Source organism: Vigna umbellata, chromosome 1 (genome assembly GCF_029865625.1).
Source record: "Vigna umbellata cultivar VRB3 chromosome 1, Vumbellata_1.0, whole genome shotgun sequence".
Taxonomy (NCBI): Eukaryota; Viridiplantae; Streptophyta; class Magnoliopsida; order Fabales; family Fabaceae; genus Vigna; species Vigna umbellata.
This window is the reverse complement of record NC_142165.1, coordinates 2,222,037-2,247,346: the sequence shown is the minus strand read 5'-3', so window position 1 is coordinate 2,247,346 and position 25,310 is coordinate 2,222,037. Positions and strand designations below refer to the sequence as shown.

At 36.0% G+C, this 25,310-nt stretch overlaps 1 protein-coding gene and 1 pseudogene across 1 annotated transcript; both read left to right on the top strand.

Moving 5' to 3' along the window:
- The first annotated feature begins 18,765 nt into the window (after nt 1-18,765).
- On the top strand, nt 18,766-20,786 carry LOC124841675 (Thioesterase superfamily protein). The gene is made up of 3 exons (XM_047317989.2): nt 18,766-19,017; nt 19,154-19,294; nt 20,482-20,786. Exons 1-3 carry the CDS (start codon nt 18,823-18,825, stop codon nt 20,623-20,625), a joined length of 480 nt encoding a protein of 159 aa, XP_047173945.1. The 5' UTR covers nt 18,766-18,822; the 3' UTR covers nt 20,626-20,786.
- Nucleotides 20,787-23,688: 2,902 nt separating this feature from the next.
- On the top strand, nt 23,689-24,839 carry LOC124841677 (uncharacterized; annotated as a pseudogene).
- Nucleotides 24,840-25,310: the final 471 nt, after the last annotated feature.

Sequence of the window (25,310 nt, the reverse complement as noted above, 5' to 3'; positions counted from 1 at the left end):
GAATCAGTCAAATAGAAAATGAGTAAGTAGTTTTGTAGTTTACTTACTTAGGTATCCAATATGTGTCTTTTGTAACTCCTTGTGTAGTCTCTTTTGAATTTTGGGACAAATGGGACCATGAAACAACCTTATCTTCTCTCTATTGGATGCCCACCTCTTCATCAGGTAGCTACGAATCTCTTCCAACATTGTTATGATTGGTTTCCACCTAGCATCTAAGATGACGCTGTTAAAAGCTTCAGATATGTTATTGACAAGTGTGTCACAAACAGGTGTTCCTGAATTTGCAACAAGAGAAACTTAAGTATTTGTAAAAGTGATGAGTGCATATTTATGCTCACATTTATGCTTTAAAATTAAAATTTTTGATGGGATAATTGTGCTTAAATGGTTGGTTTTAAGTGAATTTGCGATGATTGGAATTGTTGGGTTTGGGAAATAAAGAGACGTAAAAAGTGAGTTTTAGTGCATAAATTATTCTTGGATATTCTAATGTTTATTTGTGCAGCTGAGAATATAAGTTTTATTGGTCCAAATGGTAATTCAAGGCTCAAAATCATATTTTATTTGGAAAATTCAGAAGGGGCTAAAGTGCAGATAAAGGAAATTTCAGGGTATTTGTGCAATTTTGGAAATTCAGAAAATCTAAAAGATAAAATTCAGTTGTTGAATTTAATTTGGGAATATCAACAGAAAATATCTTCCAAATAATTTTATCATTAGCTAAATCTTTTAGTTATTTGGAAGATATAGGATATAAGATAATTTAATATCTATCAAATATTCTTTAAAACTGATTTAATCTAATGAATATTTGAAAGATATAATATATCAACAGAAAATATCTTATCAACAAACTATTCAGAGTCCAAGCCCAATCAAGCCTATATAAAGAGACCCAAGGGAGGCAGAAAGGGGGACTTCACTTAATTCATTCATTCTCTCATACTCCTCTCACTTAATTACATATTTCAGGGTATTTGTGCAATTTTGGAAAGTCAGAAAATCTAAAAGATAAAATTCAGTTGTTGAATTTAATTTGGGAATATCAACAGAAAATATCTTCCAAATAATTTTATCAAAAAGAAATATGCATTCAGCCAAATATGAAATGTAATGTGAACTTGAAATGTACTTGCCTTGGTGGAATAGCTATCAAGTATTTAAAGGCCTCTTCGTTGACTTCCTTGATTTGTCTCATCACTGATTCCCAAGCTTGGGGGTGTGTTGCTGCTGCTGCCTTCCATAGTAATTGTCTGAGATTTATGCCAGGATATTTCTTCCTAAAATTTGCATAAATGTGCCTACATAGAAACATTGGTCCACACCAGGTAAAAGTTGTTGTATAGTTGGCAGAAGTCCCTGTCACAGTAATGAATGAAAGTCAGTTTTATATTGGGATGGTGAACATCCATAATCAATGAAAAGGTAATTATTTACTTACTTTCTGTCTATCTGACACAAAGGTACACCTTGAACATAATCCCCCTCCTCCAAGATCATCAATTAACCATTCTAAAAACCATGTCCATGTTTCCTTATTCTCTACTTCAACAACAGTATATGCCAAAGGTACCATCTGGTCATTACCATATCTTCCAACAGTAGTTAAAAGCTCACCTCCATATTTACCTTTTAAAAAACATCCATCCAAATGTATAATAGGTCTACATGAGACAAAAATGTCCTTACATGCTTTGAAACACACATAAATTCTTTTGAATATAACCTTATCCTCATATCGTTCCACACTCAATTTCACTGTTGACCCAGGGTTTGACCTCAGGAATTCTTGTGCATAATCATACAGTCTTTCATATTGTTGTTTGAAACAACCATCAATGTTGGCTGTTGCCATTGCTTTTGCCTTAGTTGTTGTAGACCTTGAGACACCAATGTTCCATTTTTTTAGAAAACTTACTGTGTAGATTTTTCAGCTTTATATCTGGATTTGCTTTCATGCTCTTCTCTAATTTGCCACTTAACCATTTCGAGGTAACTAAACCAATGTTGTATTCTCTACTACATGTATGCCTGTCTATGATCTTCCTTAGTTGCCATGTACTTTGGGTACTCCTATATGCACAATATGCATACCATGGACATTTCCCTTATGAACCACAACATTTAACACAAATTCTTCTCTTGTCATTCTTAGAAATCTTCAACTTCCTACCATTATGCACTCCATAAGTTCTAATTGCATCACTGAAATCTTTTTTTTTTAGGAAAGTAGGTCCTCAATTGCCATTTATATTCTTTCATACTTATGGGCTCTGAGAAGATCCCAAAATCTCCATTTCGGGGACTTTCATCATCTGAGTCATCACTTCCATATATACTGCCACAGCTATCAGATTCCCACTCACTATCAAATAAGCCCCTAGCTTGTGCATGGAAGTTTGAGGTAGTGCATCCACTTCCTGTACCCATTTCAACAAACACATTACCTTCGCAATTTTGTTGTTCAAGTTGTTAATCAACATCCACAAATTCATCTTCACTCAAAGAAGCCTCTTCATCAGACCCTATCCAACTACTAACATCAAACTCCTCCTACACTTCGTCAACACCTTCTGTCTCATGGCCAACATCTCCAACTTTAGCACCTTCACCACCTTGTCCAACTTCACCATCATCACCACCTTCACCCTATTCTCCAAGTTCAGAAACATCACCAACATCTCCAACTTATCCAACTTCATCATCTTCAGCACCTTCACCACCTTGTCCAACTTCACCACCTTGTCCAACTTCACCATCATCACGACCTTCACCCTATTCTCCAAATTCAGCAACATCTCCACCTTCACCCTCTTCTCCAACATCTCCAAATAAACCATCTTCTGTCTCATCACCATCATGTCCAACATCACCAACTAAACCATCTTCAGCATCTTCACCTTCACCATCCTCACCACGTTCTTCTTCAACCCCTTCAACAAGTTTACCTTCACCATCCTCACAACGTTCTTCTTCAACCCCTTCACTAAGTTTACCTTCACCATCTTCACCATCCTCACCTTCTTCACCAACATCATATTCCAACGTATTAATATAATCAGGTTCGGATACCATGTGAACCACAAACAAATGAGCTTTATACCATTCAATAACGCAATGCTCACAATATGCATGGCTCCTATGTCATCACTTAACAATTCCAACCTATCTTCTAATACACGACCACCCAAGGAATACCACAACTCCTTAACATTTTTATATCCCATCTCCTTTAGTATGGCCAAGATTTCAAAATAACTCAATCTATCTGTGTCAACGACCAAGGTACAGGTTTCACCTCCATGGTATCTAAATGACCCATCATTCAGAAACTTACCCCCATGGGGAAACACTACCTCAATATCAGGTTCAGTCATTTTGTTTATTTGACCAACTATTATATGATTATATAAAACAAAGTGTCAGACTACATGCACTTGGTTAATGACCTTCACATGCATCTACTATCACTATTTAATGACCTCCACATGAATGTACATTGTAAACATGTCACGTTACTAATAATTATGACACTTGTAGCCATACAAAAGTAATCACACACATTCAATGTATCACCTACAACATTCCATCTTGGCTTAAACCTTACATCAATATGCATCAACCACAACTTAAACAACAATCACACAGTCAACAAAACCATATCCAAAATAGTACTACGCACTAACAAGACAAAAGCGAAAAACAGTCCCCACTAATTGGGGACCAGAACTAGACAAACAGTACCACTACAAATCAAACGTTATTAGGGGGACCACAACATAACAAGAGGGACCACAACACCACATAGTAAGGGGACAAGAAGACAACATACTTCCATGGGGAAAGCAACTACATAAAAAACTCATAAAAAGCGTACCTTGGACCTTTTCGCTTCGAACAACTATCACTGCAACGTCAATCCTTTTCGCTAAACAATCTCCTTCACTAACCCTTTTCGGTCAACAATGTCCTTCCACACCGTCAACCCTTGCACACCTTCAATCCTTCGAGAACGTCAAAAATCCCCAATCTATGATCTCACTTCTCTAATCTTTTCATTCCAAGATAAATAAGCCCTATATTTTAAATTTCCCAATTTGATATGAGGTTTTTTTTCCTTTTCCCTGCCACGTTATTTTTCCTTTCCTTGCCACGTCAAGTAACCTACCCCAAGTCATTGTCACGACCACATTTCTTGCACACCTCACATCCACACTCAGGTCAACGTTTTCAATTTTAACGTCGTTAAACGATGAGGACTTAATTTACACATTTTTCGTTACTTGGGAACCTAATGTCCTCACTTTTAAAACCGGATACTAAACAGAAATTTATCTCTTAACTTGAGGACTAAATAACCTATTGAGCCAAATTAATTTATTACAAAATGGACTTTCTGCAATCTATTGTTTTCTTTTTGTACCCCACACTTTTTATAATGGCCAAAATAGCCTATTGATTTGACTAGGTTAAAATACCTATATGACACATTTTTCTTTTTTCTCTTCCTTGAGTCCTTTCACCTCTTTAATCCTGGATTGTTTTATCCCTGTACTTCAATTATTTCATCTTGCACCGCATTGGGAATGTGAGATGTTGATTTTTTTTTTTGCATTTATACTATGGTAGGAGTATAGTGCGACCAGAATGTGCGAAGATCCTCTATCAAGCGAAGTGCAAATCTACAATTGAGTTGAGCACGCGCAGTGGTTGCTTGCATTGGTGTTTTTCGGCAACTACTAATAATGTGACGGTGGCTATTTCATTACAAATCTACACTAATGTGGTTGACAATGGTGAGGCGTAATGGCTAGAGTTGGGTTTTGCAGTCACGGCAGATAACAAAGGAGGAGATGACGGAGGTGGAGATATGAAAATAGGAAAATAAGAGATTGTTTATGTTTTTCGCACAGTGACATGGCTTAGTGAACAATGACGTGGAATCAAATCAATCAAATGAATGAATCAGAATTCCTAGCCACGTCATCGTCTTCAACCTTAAACTACAAACCTTAGTCACACAAGATCACAATAATGTTGCCATCGAACCATGTCGTCAACCACTAAAAACAACACCACAGAACCTTGCACCACATAGAGGACCACTATAAGGTAGCACCATGTTGAGACCTCGGCAAGCGTACCGAATCGTTCAAGTAATAAACCGGTAAGTCCGGATATCATTTCCCAAGAGATTTGTTTAGATTCACTGATTGTTAAAGTTTACTAATTTAGCGATTATTAAACGTATTTTTATAACACACTTAAGATTAGCATACAGATTTAAAAAGTGGTAAAAACAGTCGAATTTAGGTTCACTGGGGTTGACATTCAAGTTCATCACTCATATAATTTTCTACTAACACAGTTCCTCAAAATTAAGCATCGACATCCTAGGCGCATACAAGCCTCTAATTCCTCATATGACATTTTCTGAATCATTCAAACTAAATCACTAATCGCTTAGCAAATTCAGATATCAGATTTGCCTTAAACACAATGTCACAGATGACTAAAAGTTCCAACCTATGTCTAGAATTGAAATCCCTTAGTTGTTTTATCCTAGGTCCGTGGTCTCATACATTTTCCAATGATTTAACCGTTCAATTAGCTCAGATTTCCATCGTAGGCGTGAATAATCAAGATAGAACACAAAATTCACACAAGATCATGTATTAATAGATAGATTACAAAGAGTTTCAGAACTTTACTCTCAACCCCAGTGAAATGGAGTTTTAGCTACACATATGCATCTCAAAAACAATAATTGATGGCTTGGATGGTAGGAAGTGGTGGTTTTGCACCTTGGAAGCACCTATACACAAGCTAGACGCGAGCTACAGCGTTCCCACTTTCTCTCCCCCTCCCTCTGGTTCAGTTTCGCGACATTTTAAAGGGAAGGACCTTAAGTGAATTCTCGATGGGCGACAAGCCTCCACTCGCTGGGCGAGTGACCTCTTCTCGCTGGGCGACTGGTGCAGGCTCGCTAGGCGAGGAGCTCCAGCTGGCTGGGCGAGTGATGCACTCCAAGTCTTTGATATTATCCAATCCTTATTCTTGGATATAAACATACAAAAAGCATCAATACGCATTTAAACATTCAAAACTATACTTACATCAACATTTATATACTTTTCATGAGAATAAACACTTAAACTACTCAAAAGCACAACATTTTAAGTAACAAATACAAGTAAATTTTACATTTATCACACCACCCATTGATGCAGAGACTACCATGAGCAATTGCGCCTCCACCACCATAGAGCCACGAGCAACTTGCAAGAACGAGCAACCTGCAAGAATAAGCAACCAAGAACACTCCATTACACCATCGTGAGCCTTAATTCGAAGATCCACTACACAACCTTGCTCCACCATTGCAAAATGAAAACAGAAAGAAATTGGAGATTTTCAATTAACAACAACTATTGATTCCGTTACTTAAATCTATTGATTCCGTTACTTAAATCTTTTAAAATCTATATATGATGCTTTTATTAATGTTTATGAAGAAGAACGAGTAATAGTGTACCTTTAATTAAAACACGAAAATTTCTCCAATTTTTTATTTTAAAAAAACAAAACATTTGATGGAATGTTCAAACCTTTTAGTTATGATGAAAATGAAGGTCCATCGTCTTCTTCAGCATATTAAGAAGGTTAGGCCAATAATCTGTCAATTTCGCATTTTAGTAAAGAGCATGAGTGTACTAATTTATCAATACTTCATTTTAGGTCCCGCTTCTATTACTGAAAATGTGGATATAATATGTTTTGTGTCAATGTGATTAAAACATGATTCAATATATAGGAAATGAATTTGGAACATTGAACCATTCTGTCCGCAAGATTTTTTTTAATCTTTATTTTCAAAAAAATTAAAATCAGGTTTTTATTCAAGTTGAACATAAGTTTAACCAAAAGATTTTCATACTTGTGTCACTTTTGTATTTTCTTCTTGATTCATGGATATGGAAAAATCTGTCTTATTATTTTTGGTTCCCATTTTAGTTAATTAATAATATTGATTATCAACTATTGACCTATTTTAGCTTTAAAAATGTTAGATTTACCATTGGTTGGGAAACGTAAGAGAAGGAGAAAGATCCTTGCATAAGATTGTTAAATTTGAGAATGAAAGTCCAAATGTTTCAACTTTTATATTTAAAAAAAGGGAAATGATACTTTAACAACAGAATTTGACAACATTTTGAGGTGTCAAAATGCTAGTGGTCCACGTGGAAAATGATTTGAGAATTTTTAATAACGTGAAAAGAGAGTTCGCAGAAGAGGTTTGAAATTTCGAGGTTCCATTTCCAATTTTCACATTTTGAATTTGGGACATTGGTAGAGAGAGAAGAGAAGCTTGAGAGAGAGCGGGAACCCTAGAGTGAGAGTCTGCCTTCCTCCAACCAGCCTCGAGTGCCGCCAGAGTCCGTCTTCTTCCACCCAGCCAGTTCCGATTCAGGGTCGCCGCAGCTTCGGCGTTGGCAGACAAAACGAAGATGGCATCGTCTTCCCTCCGACCCAGCCAACTAAGGGCACGTTTTGAGTCTCGATTCCTCCCACCCGCTTCCTTCCCTATGCCGAACCCTTGTGGTGGCTGCCGGAGTGCCGCTGGAGCATCGCCGGAGTGTCGCCTGAACGGAAGGAATCGTGAACGATAGATAGAGTCCCTCTTCCTCCGACCTAGGCAGACATTGTGGTTTTTTGAAGTAGTAGCGTGTTCCCACTTGGTTCCTTCCCTTGACCGGCGCGGTGCCTTCTCCGCCGGAGTTCCGGGTGTGGAACTATTGTCCGAACACGTGACCGATGGAGTGTCGAGCGTGACAATCCTTTGTGCGTACGTGTGTTTTATTTGATTTGAAATTTTTTAGGCCCGATTTTGGTAATGTTATTTTGATGGTTGTGGTTGATATATTGTCTATGGTTGTTTTGTGTTGGTGTAGTGTGATGGATGAACTTGGTGAACAAAGTAAAGGTCGAGATACAACGAAGAAGGTATATAGGATTGTATTTGATTTGCATACATTTATTGTTTGACTGTATTTAAATAGTAAGCATGACTTCGTATGCAGTTAGTGTTTAGACACTACTGCAAAACCAAGATGATAGGTCTTTTGAACGAACGGTTGACTTTTGAGCAGAAGGGTTACATTGAGAAGACTGTTTTTGGTTGGTTGTTATACTTGCCAGGTTGTATTAAGATAGGTAGGAATTTGTTATCTAAGTTATGTGGTCAATGGGTAGATAACATGAGTGGGTTTTATTTTGGTGACAAAGTTATTAAGTTTACTGAATTTGATGTGTGTCTGTCGTTAGGGTTGCCTATTGTTGGTGAAGTGATAGATTTAAATAAAGTTGGACATCGTAGTGTTTGTAGGGAGTACTTCCCTGAGGGGAAAGTAGATGTGAGCATGGTATATGACTTTTTGTTAGAGGAACATGAAAATTTTCCAATAGAACATTTTTGCAGCTTGTATATATTGGTAGGGATATCAGAGTTCTTGCTTCCCAATCGAAGTGGAGTAGTATTTCCAATTCTTTTTGACCTTGTTTGGGAGTTCGGGTGTGTGGGTAAGTACAATTGGGGCAGTTTAGTTTTTCAGTACTTTGTTGAAAGTGTGTGTAGTGCTTCAACAACAATGAAGAATGAAACAAGAAAAAGCCATTTTCATGTTCAAGGATGTGCTTACCTGTTGCAGGTACATGTTTGTTATGTAATTGTTAATCAAAGACAATGATTTGTTATTGTTTTCATCATTTTTATTGTCATTGTTGATGGATTACAAATTTGCATGTATGGTTTTGTCACCATTTTGTGACATCGAAGTCCATTTATAGTACACGGGTAACAAAATTCCCAAGGTTGTTGAACTGGATTGATATCAATATTGGGGAGAAGTTTATCAAAACTGCTTTGGCAAAGGGATCGGTGAGTAGTTGTTGATTAGACGAATGTGTTGGTGCAAATTAATTTATGATTTGTGTTTTTATGAAATAAAATTTGTTAATGACATTGCAGGTTGTTATTGATGTTGGTGTGTCCAAAGAGGAGCTTTGTTATGGTATGGTGAAAGACGTTTGTGAGAAATTTGGTATTCCATTTAACAAGCAAAATAGAGGAGATAAGGAAAAATTAATTTCTGTTGTAGAAGAACAAACACGGGTTATTGCGGACATGCAAAGTAGTATTAATGATTTAAGAAAGTTGGTTGAAGAAAAAATGAAGATAAGGGTGAAGATTTTGTGGAAGAACCGTTGTGGGGAAGTGAAGATCATTGTCAAAGTACACTGGTTCAACATGAGCAGCAAACCCCGGTGTTTGAAGGTGGTTTTGAACTGCAACAAAGCACAATGTATGATCGTATGAAAGCGCAACCCCGAATATGGCTTAAGAGTATCGTAAAAAGAAGTCCTTATACTGCAGATGGTAGAAGAAAACAATGAGTACTTCAATAAGTTGTATTACATTAGGAATTTAAGTGTTAGATAATGTTATGATGTTTGGAATCCTATTCAAAAACTTGGTTGAATTTTGAAAACATTGGAATCCTTTTTTGAATTGTCATGATTTGATTTTTGTTGTCTGTAATGGTTTATGACAGAACCAGGGAGTTGAAATGAAGTGGGATGAACATGAAATATACTTATTTGAAATGAAGTTTGTGTGTTAATGATGGTGAATTTGAGGCATGACTTTGAAGTTTTTGGCATGGTTGTTGAAAGAAATTAGGTTTTGGAATTGGTTCTTATTTTTGTTAGACCGGAAATCATAACAAAGGAATTAAATTGAAATATATTGTTGGTCATACAGCATCATTGTTCAAACTGAACATTACAAATTGATTAAGTCGATGTTGAACTCAAGTTACCGTGGTGCGCAAAAGTAATAACATTAGTCCCCACTTAATTGAACTATGATCCCATTTGTGTTTTGTTAGGTGCATTTATTGTTTTTTAACATAATTTTGGGACCTAGGTTGTGTTATTTAATCATAATTTAGCAGCCTTGTTAAAATATAATAATTTTCGACATGATGGTGAATATTAGAAGTTCAAACCGTTTATGAAAAATGTAGTGTACCCTAGTGTGCATAAGTTATAAAGTAAGTACCCAATTATATGAACTTCGATCCCACAAGTTATTGGAATGTACAATTGTTCTTCGTTCAGAAAATTTACATGTTGTGTGTTTTTTCATTGTGTATTAGCATCGATTTTTTTGAAATTGACAAGAGTAGTTGAAAACCTTGATGTCGAAGTAAGTCTACCGTAGTGGGCATAATAGATAACATAACTACTCATTTATTTACAGTGTTAAACCACATTTTATTTTAAAGTTACATTTGTTGTTTGTGTTCATTATTTGGTGACTTAAGGTGTAATTTACGTTGATGGAAATGCCAGGATGCCATAACAAAATATTATTAGAACATGGAAGTCATTTTTGTGAGGTTGAAAGATGTTTTTAGTTCACAAACCCCTGTGTGCAAAACTGATAACATAAGTACCCAAATATTTTAACTAAAGTTCTAGTTATGTACAAAAGTTATATTTAATATTTTGAAGACAATATTTGACTTAGGGCATGTGTTTTGATGTCTAAACGGTAAACAAATATTTAGTAATAAACCTTTTGTTTGTTACAATATTTTAATTCATGTTACACATAAATTATTGATTTTGATTATTTATTAGTATATTATTCAGTAAATGGAAAATGTTAGTGATGATTTTTACAACAAATGTTTTATTGCAATGCTTTAATAAATTTATTTATTTTATTTGACCATACGAAATGAAGTTAAGTAAAAAATAAGCAAGTTGAAGTAGAACAATTATTTAGCCTTTGGTACCAGTTCTTTTCCCTCATTTGTTCTATTTCTAAGTAATTTGGAAACAATTATTTAACAATTTATTAACAAATTCGTGCCACAGAAACCACAATTCGTAACGCTCAAGGTGCAGGATTAGAACTGGTACCAAAGGCAAACTAAGTGGGTACTTGGGTATAACTTTTTGCACAGAAAGGCCAACTAGGTACACCACAATAATTTTGGGATGCCTAATTTCTTTTAGCTCATTTGTTCTACTTGTAAGTAATTTGGAAACAATTATTTAACAATTTATTAACAAATTCGTGTCACAGAAACCACAATTCGTAACACTCGTGGTGTAGGAACAGAACCGGTACCAAAGGCTAAATAAGTGGGTACTTAGGTATAACTTTTTGCACAGAAAGGCCAACTTGGTACACCACACTCATTTTGGGGTGCCTAATTTCTTTTTTCTCATTTGTTCTATTTCTAAGTAATTTGGAAAAAATTATTTAAGAATGTATTAACAAATTCGTGCCATAGAAGCCACAATTCGTAACACTCATGGTGTAGGAACAAAACTGGTACCATAGGTTAAATAAGTGGGTACTTGGGTATAACTTTTTGCACAGAAAGGCCAACTAGGGTACACCACACTCATTTTGGGGTGCCCAATTTCTTTTCGCTCATTTGTTCTATTTCTAAGTAATTTGAAAACAATTATTTAAGAATTTATTAACAAATTCGTACCACAGAAACCACAATTCGTAACGCCCAAGGTACAGGATCAGAACTGGTACCAAAGGCTAAATAAGTGGGTACTTAGGTATAACTTTTTGCACAGAAAGGCCAACTAGGTACACCACACTCATTTTGGGATGCCTAATTTCTTTTCGCTCATTTGTTGTACTTGTAAGTAATTTGGAAACAATTATTTAACAATTTATTAACAAATTCGTGCCATAGAAACCACAATTCGTAACGCTCAAGGTGCAGGATCAGAACTGGTACCAAAGGCAAAATAAGTGGGTACTTGGGTATAACTTTTGTCACAGAAAGGCCAACTAGGTACACCACACTAATTTTGGGATGCCTAATTTCTTTTAGCTCATTTGTTCTACTTGTAAGTAATTTGGAAACAATTATTTAACAATTTATTAACAAATTCGTGTCACAGAAACCACAATTCGTAACACTCGTGGTGCAGAAACAGAATTGGTACCAAAGGCAAAATAAGTTGGTATTTGGGTTGAACTTTTTGCACAACAAGGCCAACTAGGTACACCACAATTTGTAAGACTGATGGAGCAGGAAAAGAACTGGTATCATAGGCAAAAAAAATGGGTACTTGGGTAAAACGTTTTGCACATGAAAGTCAATTACGTACAATAACCTGAATTTCAACTGCCAAATATATTTCTCAACAATTTCTGAAATAAAATGTGATGTGTAACCAATACATAAATATGAAATGTAAGAACAAGTGTTCTTTCATCAATATTCCCCAAGATTCTACAAAATGTCTAAATCTTGCAACACTTGATTCCTCCGCACGTTTTGCACATCCAAAATCCATTGACAAACATATTGCTCCCTAACTTGTTGGAGTTCTTCCTGCAAAGACAATAATGCACAACACATGAATCAAATGCAACATTTGTATGAAAGATCCAGAACATATAAATTTTTACAGCTTATAGTTGTGTAAGTGGGCATTGTGTTTCTTTCGTATTTCTCAATGTCATCCCACAACTCCATAATTTTCAAAACAATTACTCCACAATCAAATCTACAACAAAACAAGTCCAACAACACAAGTATGATATTTAACATATCAATGATACAATAAAATATTATATTTACAAAAATCAACATTACAAACATACTTGTTTGGTTGGATTGGAGTATGCAAGTGTTGTACCTCCAATGATGGTTTGTTGTCTTCCGAACAATTCAACAAATGTCCAAAAAGCAATGCAAGATTATGTGCCTGGAAAACATCATACTCCCCTTATAAATTTGTAATTACAAAGTAAACATCAATTACTACACATACAATGACATTGTCAATCTTTTGTCGTTCTTTTCTTTTGTGCCCAAAAGAGTCCAGTGCAAACATTTGCAGTGATGGAATCTTCACAGCGTAGCACCACCAATGCCCGTCATGGATGATTGGGACAAACAACTACAACAAATAAAATATTTCACCATAAAGTACGAATAACCATAAACATACTATCCAAATTAATTATATGAAATGTAATTGCACTAACAAATTCGGCATTAACAATGTCATCAAATATGATGATATTAGACTAGAAGTAGTTACAGTAGTCATTCAATGTCCAAACTTTGCGATTACTCTTTCTCTTTCTTGAGCCAATTAAAACATGGGTCTGCAAGGAAATTACATAGTTAGCTTTCATTTCTCATGTGAATAGAATATTAAGAGCATAAAATAACTACTATTTTAACCAACTGCATATAATGGACTAAAACATATCCTTTTCACTACTCCAGTACTCCTTCTTTCAAAGAACATGCACACGGATGTGCCAAACAAAATCCCCTACACAACCAAGAACTTCTTAATACTACACAATTCAACCGACATATAAACTAAATCATAAATTAACACACCAAATTTCATTATTACCATGTTGCCAAGCTGCATCCTAGGTCCAAAAGAATAACAGTCTTGGGTTCCAAATGTTTGACCGCAAATTTCAAAAACAACCCTTCGAAACAAAATATCACATAAGTCAACATGTTTCATCATCACACTATTAATAAAAAAATTTAAAAATTTAAAAATTGTCAAATTCATTACCTCCAAGGAAGCTTAAACGGAATAACCAAGTTGTACAAGTATTTTGGATTTACATTCAATAAATTACCATCCTCATTGTCATGATGTTGTGCCATAGTGCATAAAAGAGGTGCAACATCCATAACGTCCTCAACGTCCTCCTTCTCTTCTTCGAAACAACCACCCACATCAGTATACCTGATTGTTTCAAAACATTGGCCTTCCCCATCTGCCCCACCATCAACATGACCATCATCTGCTTTACCATCATCCCCTTCTTCATCATCACCTTCACCATCATCACGTTCAACATCAACACCACATGTACCACCCTCTTTAAAAAAAGAAGGTTGCTCTGTTTCTTCCTTGCCAACACCTACCATTGTAGCCAAAGTTCTTAAATATGTATTCATTGCAACCATTTTTCTTTGGTTGTCTTCAATTTTCTTCATCACCACTTCTTCCCAACTCAACCCTAACTCATGTCCATCATCTTCCGGAATTGGCCCTTCTTCCAAATGAAGGGTCGCACAAATGATTGAGTTCCGACGGTCCTCCTCCCGCAAAAACCACTCCCAACATATCTATAAACATCCAAATATAACTAATCATTAAATAACAAAAAACACAATTCATGTACTACATTTCGTAAAAATGTAAATAAAAATAAGAACTAACTTACCTCTTTCCTTTTAAACAAGTCCTCTATTTTGTTTGACCTTAACTTAAGGGAAGACCAATTTATTATTCGCGGGAAGACAATGTGATGTGCACCGTCCGCTAAACCCAAACGTTCAACCGCCCATAGCTAAAAAACAAATATTAACCAAAACGATAATCATATAATAAATGTGTGCACTGCCTTATGTCACGTTGCAACATTCCCACTAAGACCTAAGTCCCTTATGTCACGTTGCTTTATCATCCTTGAAGCATTTCCTAAACTATTTACCACAAATGTGTGCACAGCTTTTGCCCAATTATATTGATACAAATTATCGATGTTATCTAATATTGTAAAAGGCATGTTACTAACTGCCTTTGAATGTCTAGGAAAGTAGAAAACAATAAAACAAACTAAAATATACAAACGACAAACACAATCAACATCCATGTCATTATTTTGTATTAAGAACTTTATCCTATGTATGACATCTTTTAGAGTTTTGACGAAAATTGATGACAAACAACAGCATCAAAGTTATAATCAAAATTTACATCTAAACCACCAACACCCAACCCTAAACCCATGCAAACATCGCCAATTGTAAATGGTACCATTGTTTGCTTCAAAACAAAACATTCGTTGTGGCAAACCCAACGTCTAATCATTTCCTTGAACAAAGGACTACAGAACTCAATTGGACTGTTCATATAAAGACACCACTTGAATGGACTCTCCTCGATACGTGTCCTATCACTTTGGCGTAGTATAGAATTAATGTCGACTATCGGTTTTGTGTCACTCCATGCCATCAACCACAACTACAATTCATTTTCAAACAATAAAACCATCATAACCTCTTTTCAAACAAAAAAAATCATCATAATCTCTTTTCAAACAAAGTTATAAGTTTTGATAATATTAAATCTACTTACATTATTGTAACCTTCTTCTTTTGTGCAATCCATGACTACCAATCCAACAAAATTACAAAAACAATGTAAAATTAACCAAACAACATCTATAAAAAATAATAACACTACAAAATGCAATAGACTTCAATTATATGTCAAATTGTAAAGGATAAACAAGAAATGGACAACCAAACAATATTATTATTTATATCAAAGGACCTTCTAAAAAACCCAAGTCATCCCACCAGATTTATTTCATCTATTAACTTATCAAATATCTATATTACAAGAAAAGCAAAAAAAGTTAAATTACATTATTTTTGGAGGTCCTCTATTCCATAAATTTTGGCACTTGGGAGAAACATTTTCAGTATCGTCAAACCAAGAATGTTTATGTTCTCATGTCCATAGTATCAATCACCACACAATTTATTTATTCAACAAATAGTATTAACAAACCACCAACATCATACATAAATAACATTCCACTGCCATCCAACATGTCATATTTGTACAGCTTACAAACACCATATCATACATAAGCAACATCATACATAAACAACATCATACATCTATTATAAATTCATTCCACTCAATACAAATAAACCAACCTTTAATGAACACGTCTAGCAGTGGGAACACACACGAAGAAAAATGTGTGGGTTGGACTAACAATCCCGAAAAGCCTTCTTTTTCGTCCTCCGTTCAGGCGACACTCCGGCAATGCTCCAACGACACACCCGGAACTCCGGCGGACAAGGCACCGCGCCGGTCAAGGGAAGGAACCAAGTGGGAACACGCTACTACCTCAAAAAACAACAATGTCTGCCTAGGTCGAAGGAAGAGGGACTTTATCTACCGTTCACGATTCCTTCCGTTCAGGCGACATTCCAGCGACAACGATGCTCTGACGGCACTTCGACGGCCACCGCAAGGGTCCGGCACAGGGAAGGAAGCGGGTGGAAGGAATCGAGACTCAAAATGCGCCCTTAGTTGGCTGGGTCGGAGGGAAGACGATGCCGTCTTCGTTTCGTCTGCCAACGCCGGAGCTGCGGCGACCCTGAATCGGAACTGGCTGGGTGGAAGAAGACGGACTCCGGTGGCACTCATGGCTGGTCGGAGGAAGACGGACTCTCACTCTAGGGTTCCCGCTCTCTCTCAAGCTTCTCTTCTCTCTCTACCAATGTCCCAAATTCAAAATGTGAAAATTGGAAATGGAACCTCGAAATTTCAAACCTCTTCTGCGAACTCTCTTTTCACGTTATTAAAAATTCTCAAATCATTTTCCACGTGGACCACTAGCATTTTGACACCTGTCCCGTGTCAAAATGTTGTCAAATTCTGTTGTTAAAGTATCATTTCCCTTAAAAAAACCATATTACTAACTTTTTTGTTGTGCCACGTCATTTAAAAGTTTTATGTTAGTGTGTTGATCACATTTCTTTTAACGTTGTCAAATCAATTTAATACAAAGACCGCATTACTTTAATTTTTCAATTTTTCATAATAACAGACCTAATTAAAATAAAAAAATTGAAAGATCGATTAGAAAAACGGAAACCTCTAAAATGATTACATCAATATCTTACAAGTATAAAAATCTAAAGCATTTATTTTATAGTGACTGATGCAAATGTGAACCTTTCAATGTACATATAAATTTTTGCCACAGAATGACGCAAACCAGAGAAGAAAAAGAAAAACAAATATTATTATATAATTTTACACTGTCTAAATCATTTTCACAATCACCTGATTAAAAAATCTCGTTTAATGCATCATATTATAAAATTCAATTTAATCCAGGCATTGGATTATAAATTTGGAGTTTAATCATTCACGAAGTCCCTATTTTCGCGTGGAATCTCAATTTAGTCCCTTTGTTTCTGGAAATCTCAATTGAGTCCCAAATTTATGAAAATTGCAACAATTGGATCCTTTCCGTTAAATTGTCTCCAACGGCGTTAGTCTGTGTTTGACGTGGCACGCTGTAGTCAGTTTCTTAACTGACGTGGCTGACTGAAGTAGGGGCAGTGAAGCACGTGGATAATAATAATTTTTTAAGTAAAAAGAAAATAAATGTTTTAAACCAAAATGGGGATTCAGATTTTGAAGTGATCGAATTAGGGATTGGGATTGGGATTGTTCTGAGTACTTCTAGGGATTGGGATTTTAAACCAAAATTGATCGAACTAGCACCAACAACAGATCTCGAGAGGCTATTTACAGTTTTAGTTGCCGAAGAGATGAAGCCAAAATTACCAATCCCTGCAGATGAGCTACCAAAGGCAGTGCAGCTAAGACTACCAGCTCCTGCATCCTGACTTCTTTTAGTTTCCAGCGGCTCTAAACCAGAAGATGATAGAGGTAAGCTTGTTGATGGGACAGGAGAGGATCCAAATTTGAAAACAGAAGTTGTCGGATATGAAGATGTCACCACTGGGGTAGAAGAACTGCTATTACTTGATGCCATTTTGCCAGTTGTCATACTTGCCATGCTACTGCCATTAGAATCTGCCATGTTAATGGCACTGCTTTGAACAGCAGGTAAACTACTGAATATATTCGGGCTGGTAAAATTACCATATACAGGGGGTGGAAAAGAAGAGAATGAAGGGCTTGCAAGAGACCCATTATTTTGATTTGAATTGTGCCCAAAATTGAATATACTCTTGGATGATGTCAAAAATCCCAATCCCTAATTCGATCAATTCAAAATCTGAATCCCCATTTTGGTTTAAAATATTCATTTTCTTTTTACTTAAAAAATTGTTATTATCCACGTGCTTCACTGCCCCTACTTCAGTCAGCCACGTCAGTTAAGAAACTGACTACAGCGTGCCACGTCAAACACACACTAACGCCGTTGGAGACAATTTAACGGAAATGATCCAATTGTTGCAATTTTCATAAATTTGAGACCCAATTGAGATTTCCAGAAACAAAGGGACTAAATTGAGATTCCATGCGAAAATAGGGACTTCGTGAATGATTAAACCTAAATTTGCTTTAATTCAGACATTTGATTACAAAGTTTGATTAAATCCAAACTATACATCGAACTACAAAGTCCAATTTAACATCTACTAGACTTGGGATAACAAACTGCATTACATAATTCAAAAGAACTAACTTGAATAGAAAATCTAAAACAACATTCTTGATAACCATAATAAACAATCTAGTCAATTCTTATGAGAGTGTAATTATCAAATTTCAAAAATTCGGTATAAAATTTTGGATAAAAAAACATATTCCAAAGTTGTTTCTCCGATTCAAAAACTACACCTTTAGAAAAATTCAGCGGATTGCTTGATTTAGTTCATATCGTATCACTTAGATTTTACTGTTTTTCCCTATTAGTAATCCGATTTGTTATCCGAATGTGAGGAAAGAGAAAAAAAGAAAACAATTTTATTCATTTATTTAATATATAATAAACAGGGGCGAAATGGAAATCAACATAAATTTGGAGGTTCGGTAAGAAAACAATGGCTGCAGGAAGAAACCCCTTTCGGCCTTTTAAGTCAATAAGCCATGTATTGAAGATCCAGATAGCAACCAAAACAGGTAGAGAGGAACAAATTTGTGGGCGGAGCAACGCAAAGAATGGAGAAAGCAAAAGAGATGCTAAGCCTGACGCAAGAACAGTACGACGCCGTGTCACGACTCCAATTTCTTCCTCCTGTCAGAACCGGCGATAACTCCTCCTTCTACGAACACTTCGTCCTCGCCGGAATCCGAGTTGACCGAGTTGAACCCGGTTGCGTCTCGTGCTCCTTCAAAGTCCCTTCTCGTCTCGCCGTAATTTCCGTTTCACAAACTTCTATTATCGTTATCATCGATCAATAACCCTCTTTCGCCATGATTATTTGGTATGATTACATTTTAATTGAAGTTGCTTCAACTTGAGGTTAATTTTGAATGTGTTACGTTACAGGACAGGAGTGGGAAGTTGGCGAATGGAGCAATTGCGAATTTGGTGGACGAAGTTGGAGGCGCTGTCATCCATGAAGAGGGTCTCCCCATGAATGTTTCCGTCGACATGTCCATTTCTTTTCTCTCAACTGCTCGCGTTGGCGTAAGTTGTAACAACTGTAACATTAAATGAAAGTAAAATGTAGAAATTAATGATTCATGTGTATCCAACAACCCTATTTTCGCTTAATTAGCTATTGTCCTTGTGTTTAGGGTGCCAAATTGATGATGACTCTATCAAACCTACCAACTAGGTAGTTACTATAGGAATTGCATTGGGGACTGGGGAAGTTTGTGAATTCATAAACCCGAATTTCATTAAGGTTGGTCAGATTACTTATTAGTTATGGTCTTCATTTTGTAGAGAGACATGATAGTTCATAATGAACTGCACACCTACTCAACCTTTCTACCATTCAACCACTCAAAACCTGGGTAAAAACTGAACACGCATAAGATTCATCCTGTTCAGTTCTTAGACATTAATGACGCGTTTGGATAAATTTTCTCATAAACACTTTTAAGAAAAATAATCGACAAGAGAAATGAAATAAACTAATTTGCCGAAGCTCGGTTATTTTAGTTTCTCCAAAATTAAAGTTGTTTATTCATGTATAAGTTAGTTTTAGCTTGTGAAAAAACTTATTTCACAATTTCTTTATACATTTCTTAAAATAGTTTACGAAGTAGTTTACCCAAATAAACCTTAACAACTTTGTTTGTGTTTGTATTTACATTCAGTTCATTGTAAAGCCAATCCTGGTCCTCTCTTCCTCTGAGTTTCTGCCACAAAATGTCTAAATTTTTTTATTAAACTTGAGTTGAATGGCTTTCCAAACACAGTTATTCTCTTTAAAAGTGTCCTTTTTAGTTCAATTGGCGAGTCAACTTAAATAAGGACTTGGATTAATCTTATAAACCGAAAGAAAATAATAGAGCTTTATCTCCTAAAATGGATTCATTGATTAATCTTAGATTAAACTGAGGGTTTAAAAAAAGTGTCCTTTTGAGAAGATTCAGAGTTCGGGCCTGGTAATGCTAGCAACATGTTTATTGTTTGTATCCATTCCATGATTCAACCGTTTCTTATTGTATGACTCCCGCTTTAGGTTTCATAAATTGGGTTCGTTGCTCCACAACCAACTTTCTTGCTCCCTTTTCTCCCTACTTTCCTTCTGGTGCTTGCATCAACATATGCATTCTTCCATTATGAACTTGCTGTTTAGGGTGTGAAATGTGCTTCTACATAGATGTTTTATACCTTCTGAATATATTGATATAATGTTGCAGGATGAACTAGAAATTACTTCTAGGTTGTTAGGAAGGAAAGGAGGTTATTCTGGGACAATTGTTCTCCTTAAAAACAAAGCCACGGGAGAATTGATAGCCGAAGGTCGTCATTCACTATTTGGTAGACATAACAGCAAAATGTAATTCAATAGATGTGTATGAAATGTCTGTAAATGAAGATTGTCTTTGGGAAACTGACTTGAGTATGAGTCATCACTTATTAATTAGATAAAGTTCTGAGTGAGAGCATGATATGAAGACGTGCAATTAAAAGTGAAAAAAATCATGCTTGGTTTATATGGTTACTGTGACAGTACTTCTCCTATAACTGTAACTCCTTATTTGTTGTGGGGTTTGAGATTCACAGATTTGGAATAATTTTATGAATGAGCTTATAATCTCTATAAGTGAAAAAAAGAGTAAAGCCTAGTGAATTACTAATTCCACTTATTTAATGTGATTGTCTTAAAAATATTTTCAAGTTAGTTCAAGCAACTCCCAGGACTTCAGTTTTCTGACTTGTCCAGATCCTGTAATTTTTTCAAATGTTGTCCCCCTCTAGTAAAAAAACCGGATTTTCAAGAGAAGTTATTTTCAATCCCTTTAAAGACATATTTAATATATCACAAATAAAGTAATTTTGGATTCATTGAAGAAAATTTAAATTTTAAATAAGATTTCTAGTAAAACTGAAGGATTCCGTGGATGAGTTGTGGAGAGAATCATTGCAGCTCGGACACCTCAATTTTGGGCTGAAATACTGTGGATTTCCACCTTGCTTAATAAATAATTCAATTTTAATTTTAAAACCTGTTCAATTCTTTTTAAAAAAATTGAAAACTCTTGGTTTAAATATAATTTTTTTATTGAGGTTGGGTAAGAGAGAAGTTGTAATTCCTAAAAACAACTATCACTTTTAACTATTATTCTTATAATATTAAAAATAAAGATTTTATTGTCTAAGTTATTTTTATACTTGTAGATGGTTTTCAGCACTACTGTCAATAGTATATTCTGACATAAGTTTATTAATCACAATATACATTATTTAAAAATAAATTATACAGATTTGGATAAATATTAGTTAGACTTAAATACTTACTTGATCCATTTGTTAAGTGTTTTTTTTTTTTTTTCAGAAGTTCTATATGTTAAGTTGGTAGGAATGACGTTAAATGTTATCCAACGTAAAACATACGTATCCCACCTGAGGTCCTTCTAGAGGAATGTGTTAAGGATAACTTTCTCTCTCTCTTCTATATTAATGATTTCATAATTATAGGATTTTTATTCTTCTTTTGCATTATTCTGGTATTTAAATCTCATTTAATAAATTAAAATAAAAACTAAAACCACATAACCTTCCTTTTGTCATTAAAATAAAAAATATAATCTTTATTAACACTAATATTTAAAATTTCAAGTCTACTTAATTTCATGCTAATCTTTTCTAAATCCTGATGAATATTCCCAATAAAAAGAAAATATAGACAAAATAGAGGACCAAATTCTAGTGGTGCTGCCAGTCACAGACTTCGACATCGTCATCGACTCGCTGCCAACGGGGACGATCAACGACCTCCACGAGATCCCAGACGCAAACTTAGGACCACCCCCAATCCACAAACCCACAAAGAAGAACAGAAGCCAAAACCCTCAACCTGCGAATCACCAAAACGTTATCATCAACTTGCAAAGCAGAAACATAAATCATTACCCAACGCGATGCACCACCCTAGTGGCCGTGGGGACGCTGATGAACGAAGACCGTCATACCACGAAACCCCAAGTCTGATATTTCCCACCACCACGACGCCATCAATAGGTTTCTCGCACTGCAAAGATTTCTAAAGTTGAAACCTCGCGGAGGCGCCGCTGCTGCAACAATCACCGCACCACGAGAAAGGTGTTCGCGCCTTACCTACAAAACCCCCAACCAAAACCGTGAAGGAGAAGAGGAAAGAAGTCCTTGCCACGCGGTAAAACGAGAAAAAAGAAAGGGAAGAAAGCTTCCCTGTTGCGTGAGCTCCACAAAGGCAGCCCAAAGCTGGTCTGCCGAAAGAGAAAGACCAAAAGTTAGGAAATAGGAGTGAGCTTTGAGATAGAATTGCCTAAATTAGGGTTCTTCAATCTGAATTTCAATTTGGGAAAATTAATCAAGGAGAAACTAATTAGAGGTTTAATTAGGATTTTAAAAAAACATTTAATAAAAAGAAAACTTAACCTAATCAAATTATAATTAGAACTAACGTGGTAAGGACGTATGTATTTGGTTTTGTAATCAAAAGGGCATTTTGATATTTGTCTTTGCTAAAAAAATTACTTTTGCCACGCTGGATATTTATTTTGTCACATCAATTAACATTTAACATCGTTCTTACCAACTTAATGGATAGGACTTCAGTCATACAATTTTGAAAACTTAGGGACCCAATGTATGCACTTTTAAAACGGATACTAAACTGAAAAGAACCACTTAACATAGGGACCAAGTAAGCATTTAAGCCTATTAATTATATGTAACTGAAATATCATTTTTATTTAAATGATTACACTTATTCATGAATAAAAATGTTTTGTTCACTTGAACAAAAAGTACTGTTCATAGGTTTTTAAGAGCGAGGAAATGTGTTGTTTTGTCTGTTCACATGAGATGAAATGTGAAGAAGGATTTGATACGATTTGCGGGATGTATAAGTTTTTCATCACTCGTAAAAGTGGAGAGATTTGGAGGGATTAATGGTAGAATGTCTGATTTACCCTCTAGCTATTATATAATTCTAACTCGAATATTGGTGCATTGTGGTCTGCGAAGTGAGTTTTGAAAGTGTAATATGTGTGTTTAGTGCCTTGTGTATGGTAGATTACGTTGATGGCCATATGAAGATGATGGTTGAAGATGAAGATGAGTTTGAAGCTGAAGAAGATGAAGATGAGTTTGAAGTTGAAGAAGATGAAGAACAGTGGCTGAAATGAAATATTTTAGAGGTTCCCTTCCACCCGAATTCCACGGGTGGGAAGAATTTACATGGAACCTATATTCGGTTCCCACTTGTTGTTATTCGGTTTCCATTATTCATAACCATGGTGTATTCGGTTCCCAACTACCGTATTCGATTCCATGTGCGTTTAGCCTGACATTTGACGGTGTATTCGGTTCCAATGTGATGATATTCGGTTCCCTTGGAGCATTTATTTCCAAGCTTTATGGTGGAGGTGCAGGCGCCATGTTCGACCAAGCTGGAGGTTGCTTTGGGGGTGGACGTGGATTATATGCGACGAAGGTGGACGATCCAGCATGCCTTGGCTTCCGGCTAGAGATCCACCGTCACCAATGATGACATTTCGACCGAGTTTCTAGAGGCCTCGCTGCGTATCCCCGATCTAGTTCTGCCGGACAAGATCTTCCCCAAATAGAAGGACCTCGATGCGCCTCCCGAGGTAGACTTTGTGTCGCTCTGCTACCACCGCAACGACGCTCTCTACGACGTTATTTTCGATTCCCTCGCTAGGATCAGGTGCTTTCAATTGTTGAACCACGGGATTCCATCACAGTTGGTGGACTCCGCTACCAAGGATGTCGCCGGAGCGTTCTAGGTGTCGCATGCAAAGCGTGTAGTAGCGACTAGGTCACTAAAGAAGCCCTAGGGGTTCTAAGAGTATCACTCCGGAAAGGAGGAAGAAGAAGGTAGTGAAGAATTCGTGTGGTACAATGAGGAGGAGTTGAAGTTGAAAATAGAGGGAATATGGCCCATTGGATATCCAAATTTTAGGTTACACCATAAATTATAATACCAGTTCTCCTTTAATTAAAAAAAAATCTTTTTATACAAAAATCAGTCTTCATGAACTCTATTAGATTCAATATGGTTGATTAATGTTTAACATCAAATTTTCTAAGTCCAAAATTACTAAAACTTTTAATCTGTCTGAACTTACAGTGAAAAGATGGAAAATCTTATGTCACGTATAGAAATGGTGGCTATGAAAATGATGCATGTGATACTGAAAAAGAAGAGTGTAGAATTTGAGAGTGGGAATGAGAAAGGGAATGTTTGTTGCATCTATAAGCATGGTGGTGATAATACTAAGGATGCATTGGCTAATTCCTTAAAATATGATGTGATGAGAATTCTGATTAGGGGAATTGATTACTCTCATTCATTGTGCTTTCATCTATGCAATGGCTCTTCACAGTTTCATGTTTACTCCAAGAAAAGTTGGCTCTCTTTCTGTCCTGAGCCAGATGCTCTTATAGTCACTATTGGAGATCAAATTCAGGTTAGTCTGTGTAAGAATGCGAAATTTACATTTAAAAATAAATTCATTTTACTAAATTATAATTTTTTTAGGCTTAAATGCTTACTTGATCCCTATATTAAGTGGTTTTTTTTCAATTAAGTACCCAGTTTTAAAAATGTTTGTATTGCGTCTCCATGTGGTATAATTTGCACCAATCAAGTTCCTTCCGTTAAATTGGCATAAACGGAGTTAACTACGTGGTGACATGGCTATGAAATCTGATCTTTTTCTTCTCTCTCCTCTGCTTTTCCTGCAACGACCAGCTTGACATGACATGAGAGCCATTGGTGACTTCCTCCTTGACATTGGCCTCAGGTATGCCCCCAATTTTATCATCACTGTTTACTTTCTCTTCTTGTTCTTCTTTCTTTACTTTATCCCCAAATTTCCTTTGTTCCTTCCTTTCGATGGAAACCCTAATTTTCTTATCCTTGAAGTCCCTATCCTCGCTTAGCTCCCTTGCACTTGTGAGATTGCGAGGAGTGTCACGGCTCCACCGAATCTTCCCTCTCCTCATCACGTTTCAA